The sequence below is a fragment of the Cupressus sempervirens genome, chromosome 11 (genome assembly GCF_028749045.1).
Source record: "Cupressus sempervirens isolate cs-2001-9-10 chromosome 11, ASM2874904v1, whole genome shotgun sequence".
NCBI classification, from domain to species: Eukaryota; Viridiplantae; Streptophyta; class Pinopsida; order Cupressales; family Cupressaceae; genus Cupressus; species Cupressus sempervirens.
The window spans coordinates 834,068,630-834,086,809 of NC_143128.1; the positions used below are offsets into that span (position 1 = coordinate 834,068,630).

At 33.9% G+C, this 18,180-nt stretch overlaps 1 protein-coding gene across 6 annotated transcripts in view; it reads right to left on the reverse strand.

Moving 5' to 3' along the window:
• Positions 1 to 18,180, reverse strand: part of LOC149532146 (SMAD/FHA domain-containing protein) — a 211,519-nt gene that overhangs the window by 180,733 nt on the left and 12,606 nt on the right. For all 6 annotated transcript variants that reach the window (XR_016358488.1, XM_089808858.1, XM_089808859.1 and 3 more), the window contains exons 2-3: positions 12,705 to 12,889; positions 12,515 to 12,618 (exon numbers count right to left, since the gene is read on the reverse strand). Coding sequence is in view for 5 of the 6 variants with exons in the window: in XM_089808858.1 (XP_089664984.1) it covers positions 12,515 to 12,618; positions 12,705 to 12,889 (289 nt within the window). In the remaining variant the exon portion in view is untranslated. The remainder of the gene's footprint in view (positions 1 to 12,514; positions 12,619 to 12,704; positions 12,890 to 18,180) is intronic.

Below are 18,180 nucleotides of genomic sequence, written 5' to 3' on the forward strand. Positions count from 1 at the left end.
AGCAATTAGAATAATGTCTACTAGTCGCCTCTAATTAATTCATAGTCACAAGTTTTTGTTTTTGTTTTTCTCTTGTTACATTTGTAGTGCTCTGATACCATGTTAATTTCAGAGGATCATTGCAAATGTACTAAGCATTGCCATGTTAGGTATGTGTTTTCCAAATGGCAAGGGCTTCTTATATTTATAAAGAGCATAATCTGAAGGGACATGTCTCTTCATAGATTATGCTCTTTATAAATATAAGGAGCATAATCTGAAGGGACATGTCTCTTCATAGATTATGCTCTTTATAAATATAAGAAGCCCTTGCCATTTGGAAAACACATACCTAACATGGCAGTGCTTAGTACATTTGCAACGATCCTTTGAAATTAACAATTCAAATAACCTCCCTTAATGGTCATTCTACTAACTACTCTATCGAAGTACTGACATAATCTGCAAGGAATTTGGCAACAATTCCTTCTCTTCAAAAATGACATGAGCATTGTTGAGAACTTGAGACCCTCCTTATTTGGACATTTGATCAACCACCCTCTTTTTGAAAAACTTATGTACATGACCAAGTACAACACATTGAGTGTCTTCTAACCTAATGTCTAGTAACCAAGCCATCCCTTGATAAAAATATCAACAGTAAACATTGAAAGCACAATTTTGCCAAAAATTCTCAAAAGAAATTGGTACAAAACATCATCACGATTTTATGGAAAATTATCAAACCCCTAATCAATGTTAAGATCACACAAGATTTTGTGAAAACATATCAAAAACTCTAGTACATTTGCAAAATGCCATTCACCCTAAAAACCCCAAGTGTGACCCAAAACGCTTTGCAAGAAACCACGATTTTATAAAAAATCATCAAAACATTTTGTCAAAGATGGAAAGCCACGATTCTACGGAAATTTTGTAAAAAGTCCTCATTTTGTGGAAAAAATAATAGAAACTCACAAGTTTCAAAGAACATCAAAAATAAACAAATCAACGACAGAGGAAACAACGATTTTTCACGAAAAAATAGAGCAAAACCCTTTTACATCAGAATATTCATGAATTTTAGGGAGAAAATTATTCAAGGCCTACCACATTTTTTTTTTTAAATGTGAAGAACCCTTGATGGAGATGCAAGTGTGGAGAACCCATGCCAAGTATGGAAGTAATATTGTTACATGCCAAATATGGAAGTGATATTATCATTGCAATCATGTACTAAGGTCATGCAACAATTTCTATTAATTGCAGAGGAACAATATGAAGAGCAACATCATAGCAAACACACAACACATTTGAATGGCAGAATATTACTTTATCGATTGTACCAAAGTCTTACATTATCATCAATACCAACATTAACCACACCCTCACTTGTTCCGGATTCCATACAAATAGACTCACACAGCTGGTTAAGTCTCCAACCGTCACCAACTGACAACACAACAGACACCCCTTCAAAACATTGTTTTAATAGCTAAAAGTCTCATTAACTATTCATGGCATAATTGCCGCCTACAACCTAGCCTAGCCATTGTGCAAGAAAAAGAAAACATAACAAGTCATGAATGAACATGAATGCCAAACATTGTGTTTGCATAAACAAACTTCTATTGCACGGTAAAAAAAACTCTCAAACAAAAAAACTTAAAGGTTATTTTTAAGAGAAAAGCGCTTAACTCTTCAACAGATCCTTGATTATTCAAAAGAAAATGAAATAACTCCTTCATTAAACCTTGATTTGAGAAAGTGTGAGCTCAAGAATCCCCCAATTTTAGTTTTATTAGAAAGAAACTTCAATTTATAACAAAATGATTAAAAATCTTCTACAAATTCAAAAAAGACTTCTGGGATACCTCATGATTTTTCTTTAAAATGATTTTAAAACTTCTAGAAATAAATTCCAAGTATTGCAACTATGAATTATTTTAAATTCACCAAAACGCTAACCTTTGGGCTCTAATACCATTTCAATGATTACAAAGGAGACAAAAGCTCCTTGAATTGAGATTACAAGCAAAGTTTCTAAACCAGAAACAAAAGACTAAAAGTAAACATTCTACAAAAAGACTAACTATGAAATGGAAAAATCCTAACTAAATGACCCTTGTAGAAACATTACATGATTACCAAACCAACCTATCGCATGAACAGAAAAGCATCCTTTGAACCAGAAACAAGACCCACAACTTTTTGATGAAATATCGCAAAAATAAACATTGCAAATCTTAAAGAAATCTGCAAAAATACATTTTTTGTTCTTAAAAATTGTCAAAAATCCACAATTTTGGGGAAAAATCATGAAAAAATACTCCACAATTTTCAGGGAGAAATCATAAAGAACCCCCACCATAGTTTTTCTTGGAGCAAAAAACCAATCAAAAAAACCTTTGCTAGAAAAATACTCGATTTTTTTTTAAGCAAAAAACTGAACAAAATGCCCTCAAAAATCTTCCTAAAATTTATCCACAAAATGTTTAAGAAAAACCACAATATTTATTCTATAGAATAATCCACCGAAACCCCCACAATTTTTGTTTTAAATAATCAAGCAAAAACCTCTAAAAATTTCCAAAATTTCTAGGTAATTAAGCCACAAGTTTTAATAGGAAAATTTGCCAATCACCAACCTCAACTCTTATACCATGAAATTATAATTAATTGAGATATTCAAAATTAAGCAAAGAAGATGCATATTCCTTAAATAGAGTATATGGAAACAATCCACAATAGAAACATGATAGATAAGGAAACTTCCTATTCCTAAGTGACTACATTCGGCATCAAAATATCTGGAACTTGGATTCATCACATAGATCACCATAATAATAATTTCAATTTAATTATATAAATGGCAGTTCATCATAAATCACAGGCGAATTCTGAGATGGACTGCACTTACCCTCATTTTAATTTATACTATTCTCTATAGTTATCACCAGTCCTAGGAAAGAACATTGCTCTGATACCATGTTGATTTTTAATAATGCCACTTTAATTTATTGTGTTCCAAATGCAAATGAAGGCTTATAAATAGGAGAGGAGGAGACATGTCTCTACGATTAAACAACACTAGTTAACATATTAATATAATAGTATAAATAATCATATATGTAACTCATCTTAAGCATATATGTAATATTAATATGTTAACCATATATGGAATATATTATTATATAATAATGTATAACGTATAATATATATTATATAACTATATAATATATATTATATACAAGATATTTATCTTAAAGATGATTCACCATCAATAAGGTATCTCATGTCAAAATCACTCCGACAGAAGCTACAACCTTAATAGAAATCGCCTAGCTTGAATTGAATCGTTGAATCGCATGAATCGTGTGAATCGTCAAGATTCTCGTTACTATGGGAAGAAAATAAAGAGTGATCGTGATTCTAAAAAATCTCCTGCGTTTTTTTTTGCTCTCTTATGTTTTTGTTTGTTGTTAAAGGAATTTTGGCTGCACCATCTGGTATCAATGCTCAAAAGGTCTAGAAAAGAGAGTTATGTGTATGTGTGCTTGTATTTGTGTAGGTTGAAGTGAGAACCTAGTTGCCAAAAGGCTAGGCAGAGAAGATAAAAGACCTAGGTGAGGCAAAGGTAAAGTGGAAGCAATGCTAAAGGGACTTGCTTGAAAATATGGATTTATTGAAGAGGCATTTGCAGGGTGAGGATTTATCAAAGAAGAAAAGAGAGAGAGAGAGAGAGAGAGGAAGAGGAAAAAGGAATGAGGAAAATATGAGACAAGTAGAGTTTGCGAGAAAAATTAGAGAAATAAAGCAAAAATTGGAACAAATAAGAAAAATAATAGAACCCGAGAGACAAAAATGGCACCTACCAATTGAGAAGATCAAATGGCCCTTTAGAACGAATATTCAAAAGAGAAAAAGGCAAGCAAGAACGAAAATAACAAAAGAAGAGGTAGATAATAAAATGGTTTAAGCATACGTATGATTGTTTTGCCATGAAGCATTGAAGAAGAAAAGGTAAACATAGTTGTGAATGAGTATTGTTAACATTTTCAATTATTTGACTCTAATGTTCAAACTGAGCAAGTTGTTGATAAAAAGGTTGCTATGAAGATGTTAGAGATTTGTTTGTTAATGAGGCATATGTTGACTTGCAAGGGTATTATGCAAATTGTGGTAATTGAGAATATGATGTTATCTATATAATGAAAACATAAATGATGTTATTGAGATATCTGCACACGAAATGGAATTTCGGAGCCTAAAAGTCGAGATGGCACTAAATAGGAGATGGGTTAAGAAAAAGAGGAATAAGGACCTAGGCACAGTTGCAAAGATGGACCCACTGAACTGGAATACCAGAAAAAGGAGACTTGCATTAAAGAGGACTTGAATTTGTTTTTTTTTTTTGGGTCAATAGAATAGTTATTGGTACATTGGGATGCTTACCAATAACAAATAGCATATGGATATTAAAGTGGGGTGTGATAAAATTGGACCCCATGAAGTTGCAGCAGTTTGAAGACACCGACTTGCAGGAGCTATATTTTTTAACAAGGAGAGAATAATGCAAGGACTTCCTGTTGAAGACGGTACTTGCGATAGAGATCTTTATCTTTGGTCTTATGAAATGAAAATATGTTTGTTATGACCATTATGGTGAACTTCAGCTGAAAGAGACATTTGTGGTATTATTTAAGTTCATTATATAGAAAAAGACAAGTGTCAAACATCATGCAAAGAGGCATGCGTATGGAAATATGAAGTGTTGAATATTCAAAAATTTTAAGGATCTTGTATTTGGAATTTGAATAGACCATCGTTTGTAAGACGAGGAGTCTAAATTCAATCTATTTGTATGATTGCTTAGTGTATTTTTATGCAATCAAGTGAAAGCTCTATACTCGAATTTTTTTTTTTTCTTGCGAAAGTGGCAAGCCACTAATTTAAACTTTGTACTCGAATATTTTATTATCAATAAAAGAGATTTTTGCTGGTGTGGCTGGATTTTCCCTTTCAAGTGGATGGGTTTTACTAGGAAAAAGGTATTAAGTCTTTTGTGTATTATTTTTGGTATTCTAATTGTTGTTTATCCATTTTCTGGGCTAAAAATATTAACATGGCATCAAAGCAAAGATAAATAACACCAATAAATACGTCTCTCCTGATCTTTAATTCGTGTATCCTCTCAGATTGAGTTCTTTCATCTTAGTTCTCAATATTGCTCTTACTGTGTCCTATTTGTCTAATTTATAAAACCATAGAAATTTTATGTCATCTGAAAGGAACTTTTTTGTTTTAATTGCTTTCTAATAGCGAAGTATTAGAGAGCCAATTTGAATTATTTCAAAGCTTTGGATACGTTAGGGTCCTGGTTCACTTTGAACTCTAATACGCCCGCCTTCAGCTTTTCCCTGTATATGCTAACAGTAAATGAGATTGATTACGTGACCCTGCAATTTGAGCGGTGGGATATCATTGTTTTCAGCAAATGAACTTAAAAGCATGTCTGCATTGTGATTTTGGTTGTTCCTCTAGCCGATGTCCTTGGAGAAGCCATTTTTTCTTTTTCTCCAAAAGCTATGTGAATCGACGGGCATCGTGTTGGAAAAATGGCAGTAGAATTCTTTCTTTTGTTCATGTCATATGTATTTTTTTTAATGATTCTTGGCTTTCAATTGTGTTGAGAGGTTTTGCTTATGTTGTTTTAAATATCCCTTGGAATCATTCAACTTCATTTTTGGCATTTTTATTATCATTGGTTGTTTATTTGTATCATGGCATTCTAGAAAAATACATGCATGGTTTTTTATCCTTCTTGGCAATCTCATGATGCGGTGGTCTCGAAGACGTCAGTTATTCTAAAGGCATCAGTTCATTTTGGGGGGGTGGGTGGGTGCGCATTTTAATATTATGAATCTTCTCTTTCGAGTTATTCCTTATCAGCTTCATGTGTGGGTAAGGAGGAAATTAAGGTCGTCAAGTTTTTTGTCTTTTGAGGATAAAAATTATTAAAGTCAACGATCCTTCTTATTTCTATCCGCATATATGGAATTCGTATTTGTTGTTGGTCTAATTTGTTACATCCCAAATTTTGCCCTAATTTTTAATTTGATCATAACTGTTGGTTTAACGAATTATTTCTTTCATGATCATGTGAAATGAGTTAGTTATTTATATACGTTGTACCAACTGTTGATGAATTATTTTGTTCATGATCATGTGAAATGAGTTAGTTATTTATATACGTTGTACTAACTATTGATGAAATGGTCGGTAACCTATAACTATTATTAGATGATTAGCAATTTGATTTGAATTAACAATTAATATATTTTATTTTGAATTACTATGGAATTAATATTTTGGTGAGAATGTTTTACATGGGTGATTGCAGGAGAAGACTGAAGAGAGGGGAAGCATTGCTAAACGGGATCATCGAAATGGGATGTTCATTTGGTTCAGTCATCAGGATCGGCAGGTATGACCTTAGACTTCCTTGAAAGGGATAAAATGACTTGTCCACAGGTTACATTATGGGACCCGCATGAGCTGTTAAGAAAACAATATAGGAAAAACATAAAATAATCTAAATTAAAATATAATACATACTTTAAGAGATTGTTTATTAACTTTTACCATATCATTATAATAAACACTTACATACAAACACATAAATATAAAAATGAAATGGCACCAATAAATTATAATATATTCTAATGATGTCACCTCATCAATATACTTATGTGAACGTATATAAGAACATATTATAATAATAAAATAAAAATTATAACTCTTCAACTCCTTTTTTTTCCTTAATTCTTTTCCCTCTTTATTTTCTTCTTTTTCAAATCGAATTAATGTTTTTGAATTCGAATGGACATCTTGGAAATCGATAGAAGCCGAGAGGTCTTGGCAAGCCTTTAAAGAAGCCGTGAATCAACCAAGGCAGCAAAAAAACCTATTTTCCATGTCTGCTACATTTTCCATCCAAGCCGTGTGAATAATTCAAGCCGTGAGTTTCCTTCTCAGTCGAATCATTCATTTTGTCAGCACACCCTGTATCATACTATCTCTTCCTTACTCAGCTAATGTTTGTATCCCACAAACCAAGTCTCAGAGCTAGTGGGTGAAACAATTTGCCAAACATGGGATTCGGCCAAGGACGAGAGGAGCCACATCCAGACCAACTTCAATCCCAATCACAGGTCATGATTAAATGCAATCATACTTCATAAGATTCCTTCTTTTGCTGAGTATATGACCGACCGTAGTCGGCTACACATTGCTAGGGCTGAAAGAAATATAACATATGCATTCGTAATTCATAGTTTCTTCCTTCTTTGATTGTTGTCGGCTACATATTGTTAGAACTGAGAATAATGCAAAATATGTTTTCATATTCATAACTTCTTCCTTTCTTGATTTGAATGTCCGACTGTGGCCGGCTATGCATTGTAGACTGAGATTAATTCACAAATACCCTGCTGATGGTCTCTCGCATTTCATAGTCATTGAGATCTTCTTAGTTTTATCTCTGTAAATTGTAACATCATTATAAAATCAAATGGTAACTATAATGATTATTTGAACCAACATCAATAAACATGTTATAACTTTGAAACAAAGATCTGAATACTCTTAGATTCTCTAACACCTAGGATTTACCAGCAAAGAAGCCATTGAAATGGTGAAGAGGTGTAAATAAAACAAAATGATCATAATCTTTCAGGCACCTAGGATTCACCAGCAAAGAAGCCATTGAAATGGTGAAGAGGTAGAGTTAACCGACAAGAACCAAGAATGAAATCAGATATGAATAACTATGTAATGAAACACTTAATAGCTCATGTCGTCCCTGTAATGAAATCTGTTGTCAAGTTGAATGGCGGTGACAGGTCGTTGAACCCAAACGAAAATCCTTGGCCAAGGTAGTTTATAGGCATATGTGCCATTTTATGATCACTTGATGTCCATAGACATCAGTTATATTAGTATAACTGATTGGGCACTCAAAACCAGCCAGTAACTCGGATGGCTGGACTGAAGAACATCCCAAGCCCGACCTCAAAGTAGGGAGGGTCATTCTAATATGTTAGGATGTGTGGGGATAAGTATGGTCCGAGGTTGGGAGGTTAAGCCTATGTCAATACTTCTCCTCTCACCAATGCCAACGCTTGCACAACTAGATAAAGGATCCTCTATTTTTATTGTATGTTTTTCACTCTTTTACTTGTTAATCATTTTGCATGAATATTAGATAGTCTTTTTATTTCAATTAGGGTGGCTAATTGCCACCTAAATTTTAATAAGAATATGTATACTTTCAGTTAAGCATGATTTTAGTTAAGGAAGATAGTCATCATTTTTTTTGTTTTAGCTGAATATGATTTCAGTTAGGAATGGTTAAATTGTTTACAATGAATATGTTTCTCGTTATATCAGCTGAACATGAAAATACAGTTGGATTAGTTAATAGTCGCTTTACCATATATTAATACAGTTATATTCTGTTATTGTTAAAAGAAGTCATTGTCATGTGAAATGGAATCGATTACTTATAAAGTTAAAAGATATTAGATCTTTAGGTGTCTTTAAATTGGTTATGAAAATTAGTTTGTTACATAATTGCGTGAAGAAAAGTATTTTCGACAATAGTATATATATTATGTTGTTTATATTCATTAAAGTGTGTATTCTTTGTATCTTTAACAGTACCTTTGAGATTCTTTTTATGAGTATCAATTGAAACTATTTGCATTAGATATTTTGAAGGCTTAGTCTCAATATGAATTGCTCTGAAAATCTTTGTGACCAAGATTTACCAATCTTGATTGGTGACTTCAGAAAGTGTATCTGGAACAATATTATGGTTTGAGTTGCTATCAGATTATCCTTTCTTTATCAAGTTGAATAAGATGATTGTTGCAGATAAGCATATCGAGCAATAGGTTCTTTGTTTTGGACAATTTGTCTCGCTATGAATGGAGTGGGTAAATTTTTACATTGTCAAGTGTTGTTAGTGGACAAAAGTGTATCGTGCATATATTTTGTATGTGCAGATTGATACTTGAAACATATTTTAGCAGTGAGTTTTCTGTAATGAATGCATGTTGACTTAGTTATTTTCTTCCAGCAATTTATTTTGACGTCACCTCTGTTGAGCCTACATGGAAGTCTTTGGGAGAGATAAGTATTATGTGATATTGATTGCAAGACGATGATCGGTTATATAAACAACCATACATAAGAGGTTTTTATGTTCAATGTTGTCGATTATGATTGTATCATATGTAACATCCCAACACATTTTGTTCATAAAGTTCTATGATTATCATATGAATGTTGGGCTGCAATTTTTATGTATGTGTGTTGAGATCAGACTTCAAAGAGATAAGTATTATATGATTTTTGTATCTAACTGGAAAGAGAATTTATCTTTGCATTGATCTCTATGATAAGTGGATCTTATGAGTTGTTATAAATCTCTCTTGGTTATTATGCAACACTATTTGCAGTCTTGATACGAAATTTGTGGCACATTGTCTTCATTAAAAGAAGATCATGTTTAGAGAGAGATTATTCAACTTCAGCGGGAGGTTATGTGACAGAAGGCGATGTCCAACCCTTCGCAAAGCTTGTGTGACAGTAAAACATTTGGAATCAACTTCCTTTTATGGTGATTAAAGTTTTCCCTACTAAGAGGGAGTCTCTTTTAGTGATTATGGTAAAACATTTGGAATCAACTTTCGTAGTGCTTAATGCATTCTTCTTTGGGAGAAGTTTGAGGTGAAAGCCCTTGTTCCATCGTTTGCGAATAGGTATGATGGACCACCCTCTACGAGTAGGCATGGTGGAAATGCATTCTTCTCGGAGAAGTTTGAGGTGAAAGACCTCCTTTCACCATCTACGAGTAGGTATGGTGGACCACCCATTACGAGAAGGCATGGTGGAAATGCATTCTTCTATGGGAGAAGTTTGAGGTAAAAGCCCTCTTTTCACCCTCTACGAGTAGGCATGGTGAAAGTCAAGTGTGTGACTCCATGGCTCTAATTTTATGTGCTACTATGGTGAATTATGTTATGCTGAGAAAAAATGTGTTATATGATGAGAATATATCATTGACATCTTTGGTTGCAGCTATGTGTGCCTACCTCATTAAAGATCTCTCTCTTGCTAAGAGGGAGTGTTGAAGATGGTAGTTGCAATAGAGATCTTTATCTCTAGTCTAATGAAATGGAAATATGTTTGTTATGACCGTTATGGTCAACTTCAGCTGAAAGAGACATTTGTGGTATTATTTAAGTTAATTTTATATAAAAAGACGTGTCATGCATCATGGGAAAATGCATGCATATGGAAATATGAAGTGTTGAATATTCAGAAATATGAAGGGTCTTGTATCTGGAATTTGAATAGACCTTTGTGTGTAAGACAAAGAGTTTGAATTAAATCTATTTATATGATTGCTTAGTGTATTGTAATGCAATCAAGTGAAAGCTTTTGTACTCAAATATTTTATTATCAATAAAAGAGATATTTTGCTAGGGAAGGGTTTCCCAAGATAAATGTATTGAGTCTTTTGTGTATTATTTCTACTCTTCTTTATTGTTGTTTATCCATTTTCTGGGCTTAAAACATGAACACTTCTAACAGTCTTAAATTTTTACTCTGTTCTCCGTTTGAGCTCAAAAAACTTAGGCATATGCACCTTCCAAAGTTCATAAAAATTCAACTTTTATTGGACCAAAGCTTGAAATTTTTGGTGGGCCCAAATTCCGTCATGAGACTTCAAATTCAGCTTCTAGAATTTTTTTTGAGATTTTATATAGTTGTTTTTTTAATAACTTCATAATCTTGATTTGAATTTCAAACATTTGCTGCCAGTTCTTCTTATCTCAGATTTAGGAAGCTTCACCAAAAATTCAGCTTTTTACGAGTTTTCAGTTTTACCAAAATTTGCAAAAATACATTTTTTGTGAAAAACTGCCAAAAAGGTAATTTTCAGATTTGTACTTAAATTGGTGTTTTCTTTCATTGTAGCAGAAGAGCGATGGGTAGAATAATAAAAAATTGTAATTCTGAATATCTTCTATGTTTTTTGCTCTCTCGTGTTTCTGCTAATTGTTAAAGGAATTTTGGCTGCATCAGAAAATGGCACAGTTCAAATGGAGAAAAACCCCTAGGCAAATCCTTTGGAATGGCAAGTTGATACCACCAGGTTGGAAGATGGATGGGAAACTATGAAAGGGAAACAGAACAAGAAAGCAAAGAAGGTTTCCTTTGATATGCTCCTTCGCTCTCAGACTAAGCGGGGCAACTAGTAAAATTTGGTTATGGACCTATGAGTAGGTTTTGGGGCAGAATTTTAAATTCTAGATATGTTTTTGAATCTTTAATGTATCTTCCCCTCTTGGGGATGGTGATTCCCTGGATATAATCACCCCTGGCTGGCCCAGGTTTACCCCAGTTTATTAATATTAATAAAAATCTTTTAAAAAAATACATATCCACACATATATTAATAAGTTCAATTACATTTTACTAAAGATAACTGCAGATAGTCTCTTTATAAATTTAATATGTTTAATTATAATTAAGATAATAATAAAATATTAAATTTATATAAAGACTATATAGATTGTGGTATGTGTTGCAAAATGTAATCAGCAAATTGAAATATGAACAAAAAAAATCCATTTTCTACAATTAAAGGTTTGAACAGCTATATATTTGCTCTCAATATATCTATGCTGTGGAAATGCCCTTAAAAAATTTAAAAGTACACTTCGATCATTTTCACTCAATTTTTTACATTTTTTTGTAAATCCATTTTTTTGCTGATTTTTTGAAAAAATATTATACTTTTGATTTGTCAATTTATCCCCCAGATGATTAATGCTGCTATGGTCTGGTTGATTGTTTAAAGAGAAATAAGAAAGTTCAATTGATATTACATGACTTGGTTAGAGAAAACCATTTAATTATTAGTGCTATTGATTTATATGCATTTATGTGTTATTGGAACCTTTACCCTTCTGGAAATAATTGAGCTCAAGCATTACATTTGACAAGTTGACTAACATTATTGCAGAGTTTAGACCAAAGTTTATGTTGGAAAAATAATTCTTAATTGGTAAGTTTGTATTTTACTAAACTATATCTCTTATTTTATTTAAACTTGTGATTTTGGGACAAGATTTAAGTATATCCTAGAAGGGGACATTACAAAATGTTTCAGATCCATGACTAAAGATTTATTTTCGTAGCTCTGCTTTCAACTCATTAACAAAAACAGCTCATGCTCATGAAAAGAGAGCAGACAATACTACTTAGTCCTGAATATGTCAATCATTGAAGAGTTTATGCATAAGCTACCCATACAAAGTCTAAACATACAATTAGATATGGGTTATTTAGTGTAGTCTGCAGTCTAGTTTGAAGTTTAATCTAAAAGGAAAATCACTTCAAGATTTGAAATATTTCATTATGGAACAATCTATGAAAATAAGCTTTAGATCAATCTTACCATGCTCTGGTGGATTAATCAAAGATATAATATCTCCATGTTGAATTTGTGCCTCCGGAGAACCCTTTTTCAATTTTTCCCAGTTAAGATAAGTTCCATTTGAGCTGCACATTCACTCAGACATTTAGAAATCCAATAGAACAGATACTGATTGAATGGTTGACAGTTCAAGAACTGGATGCATACATACCTGGAATCTTTTAGAAAGACAGAATAGCACATGCCATCTGATTGGTCAGTATTTTCAAGAACCACCCTTTTCCTGTAAACTGTACAGTGCCTGCCACTGACATTTTGGCAATCAAACTGACAGCTAGCTTCCTTCACTGCGCGGCCAAGAGTATGTTCATTTCCATTCAAAAGAATATGCATACCCTGAAGTCCAAATACCTCATTCAGCAGAAGGCATTCGTAACAACATAAAACAAAACCATGCAATAAAATAGAAGCATCAACCCACTAGAGGTTACAACAAAATCTTAAGTACTTTTTAAAACTGATAAAACTTCTATTGCTAAGAAAAGCAAATATTTTCCATAACCCATTTATCAAGGGCCCCAAACACAAAAGTTTGTACAAATCTCCACCATCTTCAGCAAGAACTGAACTCAAAACTTGGTAGTAACATTTGTGCTATAGTCCAGCCTCAATGCAACTGGATCCATGTAAAAAGTTAAAAACCAATAACTATCTACCAGCTATCAAGATTCAAAACCAATGAAGCCAAAATTGCCAAAAAGGACACCTTAAATCGGCACTCGGAGGGTATGCTGATCTAAGCCAAGCTCGGTTCACTAATTTATTGTGAACTCAAACACATTTTCTTAAACCTATATAATTATGAACAACTTCGCATGCCTAAAACGTTTAATTTGTGCTTTTTTCTGATTTCTTTCTCGTCTCGACTGGATCATTTTTACACACAATCCATCTTCCTGGGCAGATTTTGGGGATAGAATGAGGTTGACGAAGTCACAAAACAACATAATTTCATGGACACTCTAGTAGCTAAATAAGCAAAATTGCTATGTGAATCCACGTTCCAATTTTGTGGCCATGATAACTAATGGGGTAACATTGGCAAGCAAAGAAATTATGAGAATGCTTGAATTGTAGCAGTTGACTACACTTTAAAATATGGTATGTTTGTCCTTCCATTAGGATGTTATTACGTGGTTCTAGTAGCACAGTAGTTATGCACATTAGGAACCATCACATGGGATTAAAAATGTGGATGCAATATACAAATAATGACCAAAAATACCCTCTCACAAGGCTAGAAGACAGTCCTACAAACCTAATTAGCTCTCAAAGAATGGAGAAGTTACAAACAAGGGGGTTTTATGAAGGTATGGCCCAACTTAGTGTTGTCTAACTAATACAATCAGAAAACTCAAATAAACTATTAGAGTTGCATAAACTTCTAACCAAATATGCCTAAATACTTGCAAGTCCACATGGACCACTATGTTGATGTTCCCACTATCATGCAATTCAATTGATTTCAAAGTATAAGCCACCAAATATTTGGTCATACTGATATGCAAGAGAGTTCAAATTGAAAGGATAGTGCAAGAGTTGCTGTAGAGAAAGGTCATTGGCCCTAGTGTTAACCCTACTCTTCCCCAGTACTCCTTATTTTCAAAAACGATAGTTCATGGCATTCATCTATAGATTTTCGGGAGTCAAACAAAATCCAAATCAAGGATAAGCTCCCAACACCTATGATTAATGAGTTACTAACTATATGAGGCCCACTTTTTCTCTAGGCTAGTTTATAGTCTGGATATCATATCACTAATTCCGTTTGTGTGAAGAAATATTCCCAAGAATAATTTCCAAACATGTGAGGGCCACTAACAATTTTTGGTTGTCACTCAGCCTCACTAATGCCCCATCTGCATTCTAACGGTTGACAAACCAAATTTTTCAGCTATTTCTCAAGAAATTCGTCATAGTAAATTTGATGAAATCCTTGTGTACAATAAGGCATGGAAAGATGACCTTGTTCACCTAGATAAAAGCATCCAACTTTTCTTTCAACAAACTAGTTACATGCAAAGCTCTCCAAGTGTTCTTTTGGCCAAAGAATATTTCAAGCATATTGTTTGAACGTGAGTTAGAGAAAGCCCTAAAATTTTGATGATATTAACAATTAGTCCAAACCAAATACTCTCAAAAAAATCTTAACAGATTCTTAGGTTTGCTGGAATACATTTGACGTTGCTCCAAAAGATTGACCTGATAATGCCCAATACAAACAACAAAGACAAACAGATCCACAAGATATTATTAGTCAATGCCTCTGATCCAAAGGAAGATGTCAATGCCTCTGATCCAAAGGAAGATGTCACCAATTAGTCTAGCAATCCCCCTCCCCTCAGTATCACCTGAAAAAATTTGAAACTGTGAAACTGTGACCTATCACTAATACCAATTGTTGGAAAATGTTTGTCATTGCACCAAAAGATTGACTGGTAAATGCCCCATACAAACATCAGAGATAAACAGATCCACAAGAGACGAGTAGTCCATGTCCCAAATTTGAAGGGAGACACGGGTGACTAGTCCAATAAGGTCTCACTAGCTATTATAAAAAACTTGCAAAGGACTGAAATGATTGTCCTCCCATTGATTTTCATGTTAAAGAAAAGTTCATTCCTATGGTTGGGAGTGACAAAGAAGGCATTTTATATCCCCGAGCATGCCATGTGAACTACAATAGTACTTGCTATGTTAGGCTTTTCAATACCATCTCCAATTGAAAGTGATGCTTTAGGATGTGACTCTAAAGTCATATTAATGCAATAAGGTTGACCATTAGCATTTCCTATGAAGGCTCTTTCCAAGCAAAATACTGGCAAATCAACTTATCGCGGAAGAGATGTTTATCATTCTTCATGTTTCGACAAAGGGCAGCCATATCTTGTGAAAAGACACTTCCATAGGAAAAAAAGTCATCATAACCTCAATTACTTTTTAGAACACCATATCTCTATAAAACAACAAACGTGGGTCACAAAATCATTAGGTTATGATCATGAAATTATCTACAACAAGGGAAAGGAGTATGTAGTGGTAACAATCATATTTGCTACCTTTTCTAATTTTTACAATAACTTAAAATGTAATTGTTGAGTGAATTACAGTGCGAAAAGCAGCAACCATATAGGCATAATAGCATCGATCAAAGTAAAGAAATACAGAACAACGATTAAGCCAAAGACTAAAGACAGTGATCAGACAACTTTTGATGATATTTAATAGTTGCGAACACCTGGCATAATAACTCATCACCCGTCATATTGTGTTGCAGAGAAATTTCTTTATTTGCCCTACTTAATATCAATTGACTTTCCTATTTTAGTTGCAGAGAAGAATTATTACTATAGGTGGGTTTTTGGTTAAATAATAGGGGCAACCGTGTGTAAGGTAAAGATCAGATTGTGATAAAGAGTATAGAGTCTGCCAGCGAAAGGTGCGAAATTCTCCTGAAAGTAGAATAAAGCAACGAATTTCTGTGGAAGAAGGATAATTATCTAGGGCAGACATAACGAAGAATAAGCAGGGACTACGGAGACAAAAATAGAAATCTGAACAACGGACATAAAAGAAGAGATCAGATTACTCAGTAATAAAATTTGCTCTGGAGTTGTTAAAATACAAGCAGCAGGGCTTCAAATGTTTGGATGCGGATGTTTTTCTGTGAAGGAAAGTCAGTCACAAAGAATTCTACACACTTCCACTGGTAAAAACCAAAAAAACCATCTGCAGAAGAATAAGAGTAAAGTGTTCCAGAACAAAAAGACAATTGAACACAGCAGATTGTCATCAGCAAGGAAGAGATAGAGGATCGAGTCAGACAGGAAGAAGGAAAGGATAGACTGCATCAGCGATTTCTGAATCTCAGTTTAAAAGCTCAAGCCAAGCATCAGATCCGCCCAAACTCAACATTCACACCATTTGAGCATGATCTACGGAGTCTAAGTCCGAGCATCCATTCTCTGACAGTGACGCCCATTCCGCATTCATTGCTCACAGTGATCCGATCTGGCAGATCCGAGAGTCCTTCATGCAAGCTCATCCAATCCTGATGTCAAACAATTGAAATTGCTAACTGCAATCCAAAATTCACATTTCCAGAGTTCAGACATAAGAACCCAGACACATTAGATCTGCACCTGTGGAGATCTCACTACACTCGGTAGTTGATTCAATCCGCCCAATCGGCATCCATTGAACATGCTGATATGATCAACCAACAGGATAGCAAAAAAATCAGAAATTGAAACTGAGATTAACATTTCCAGAGCAAAGTTAACATCCAGCATAGCAAAAGATACAGATAGCCCTTACAAAATATTAGTGCGTCAAATCATTTTTCCAGTTATCAGACAATCACATTGCCCCCCAAATATTCATCACTAGCATTCACAATATCAAGAATTAAGGGGTAGAGAACTTGTAAGGACTCCTAGCAAATCTGAAGAACTTGGAAGCTGCAAAACCAACCAGGGATGCAGAGTTCTGGAGAAAATCATTTGCATGCACTTTAAAGCCTGGCTCCAGTCGCTTTCAAGCTTCAGCAAACGGGTGACATAAATTTCAACACTTATTTGAAAAAGAAATTATTTTTTATTTTTTATTTTTAGATTTGGTTAATAATTATTTTAAAGTTATTGTCTGTAAAATTATAAGTTGTGAATTTATAGCTATTGATTAATAAATTTGAAGCATATATACTTAGGATAAAAATTAGTTAACCGTAAAAGATGCAATGGCCTCTGCTCCTACGAACTTGCGAATCCAGTAAATTGTAGATCTCTCTCAAACCTGCCAAGGTATCACAGGCAATGCATTCACTTATGGCAAACCAAGTATGCCTTGCCCTTCTATCAAACTCTGCATTTGCATCTAGAAAGTAATATGCTTGTAGATGGATGGATTGAGGTCCACTCTCACAGATCCAAGAAGAGAAGATTAAATTTCTCCAGCAAGCAAAGGAACAATCCCCCAGCTAGGTTACTTATGGGTAATGCAGGCAGGCGATCAAGGAAACGATCTAACTCCTTTGGCCCCCTCCAAAATGTAGAAATGGTGGATAATAAATATCAACCAAACCTGTCCTCCCGAAACCACAGAAGGAAGGAACCCCCAACCAAGGAGCTTTAACAACTGCAAATTACAACCAGGAAGGAAAGAAACAGGAACAAGAGGATATTTGTTTATTAGAGCACTCGGTAAAATATGTTCAAAGCAAATGCCAAGCTCTGGGATTATTTGCTTGATGGACAGGTCCAGGTTTGGAGGTGTTTTGTAGCAAATTGGCTTTAAAAACTCCAAGGTAAGCATGTTAATAATTATGGAAAATGAATTCATATATTTGAATTGTGATAGCTTAGATTTAAGAAATAAACTCCTATTTGGGAACCCTAGTTTTGAATGATTACCCTTTTAAAATTTTAGAATTGATTCCCTTTTTTGATCCAAAGAAATTGATGAACTTTGAAGAAGAAAAAGCTATCCTACTTCCCAATTTTCCGATTGAATTTCTAGTTAAGGATACGCTTAGGATCATAGGTAATAAATTACAATCTTTTGTAAGAATGGTAGAAACTAATATGGCTTGCTCTAGTCCAATTATTATAGTTAAAGTAGATGTAAAT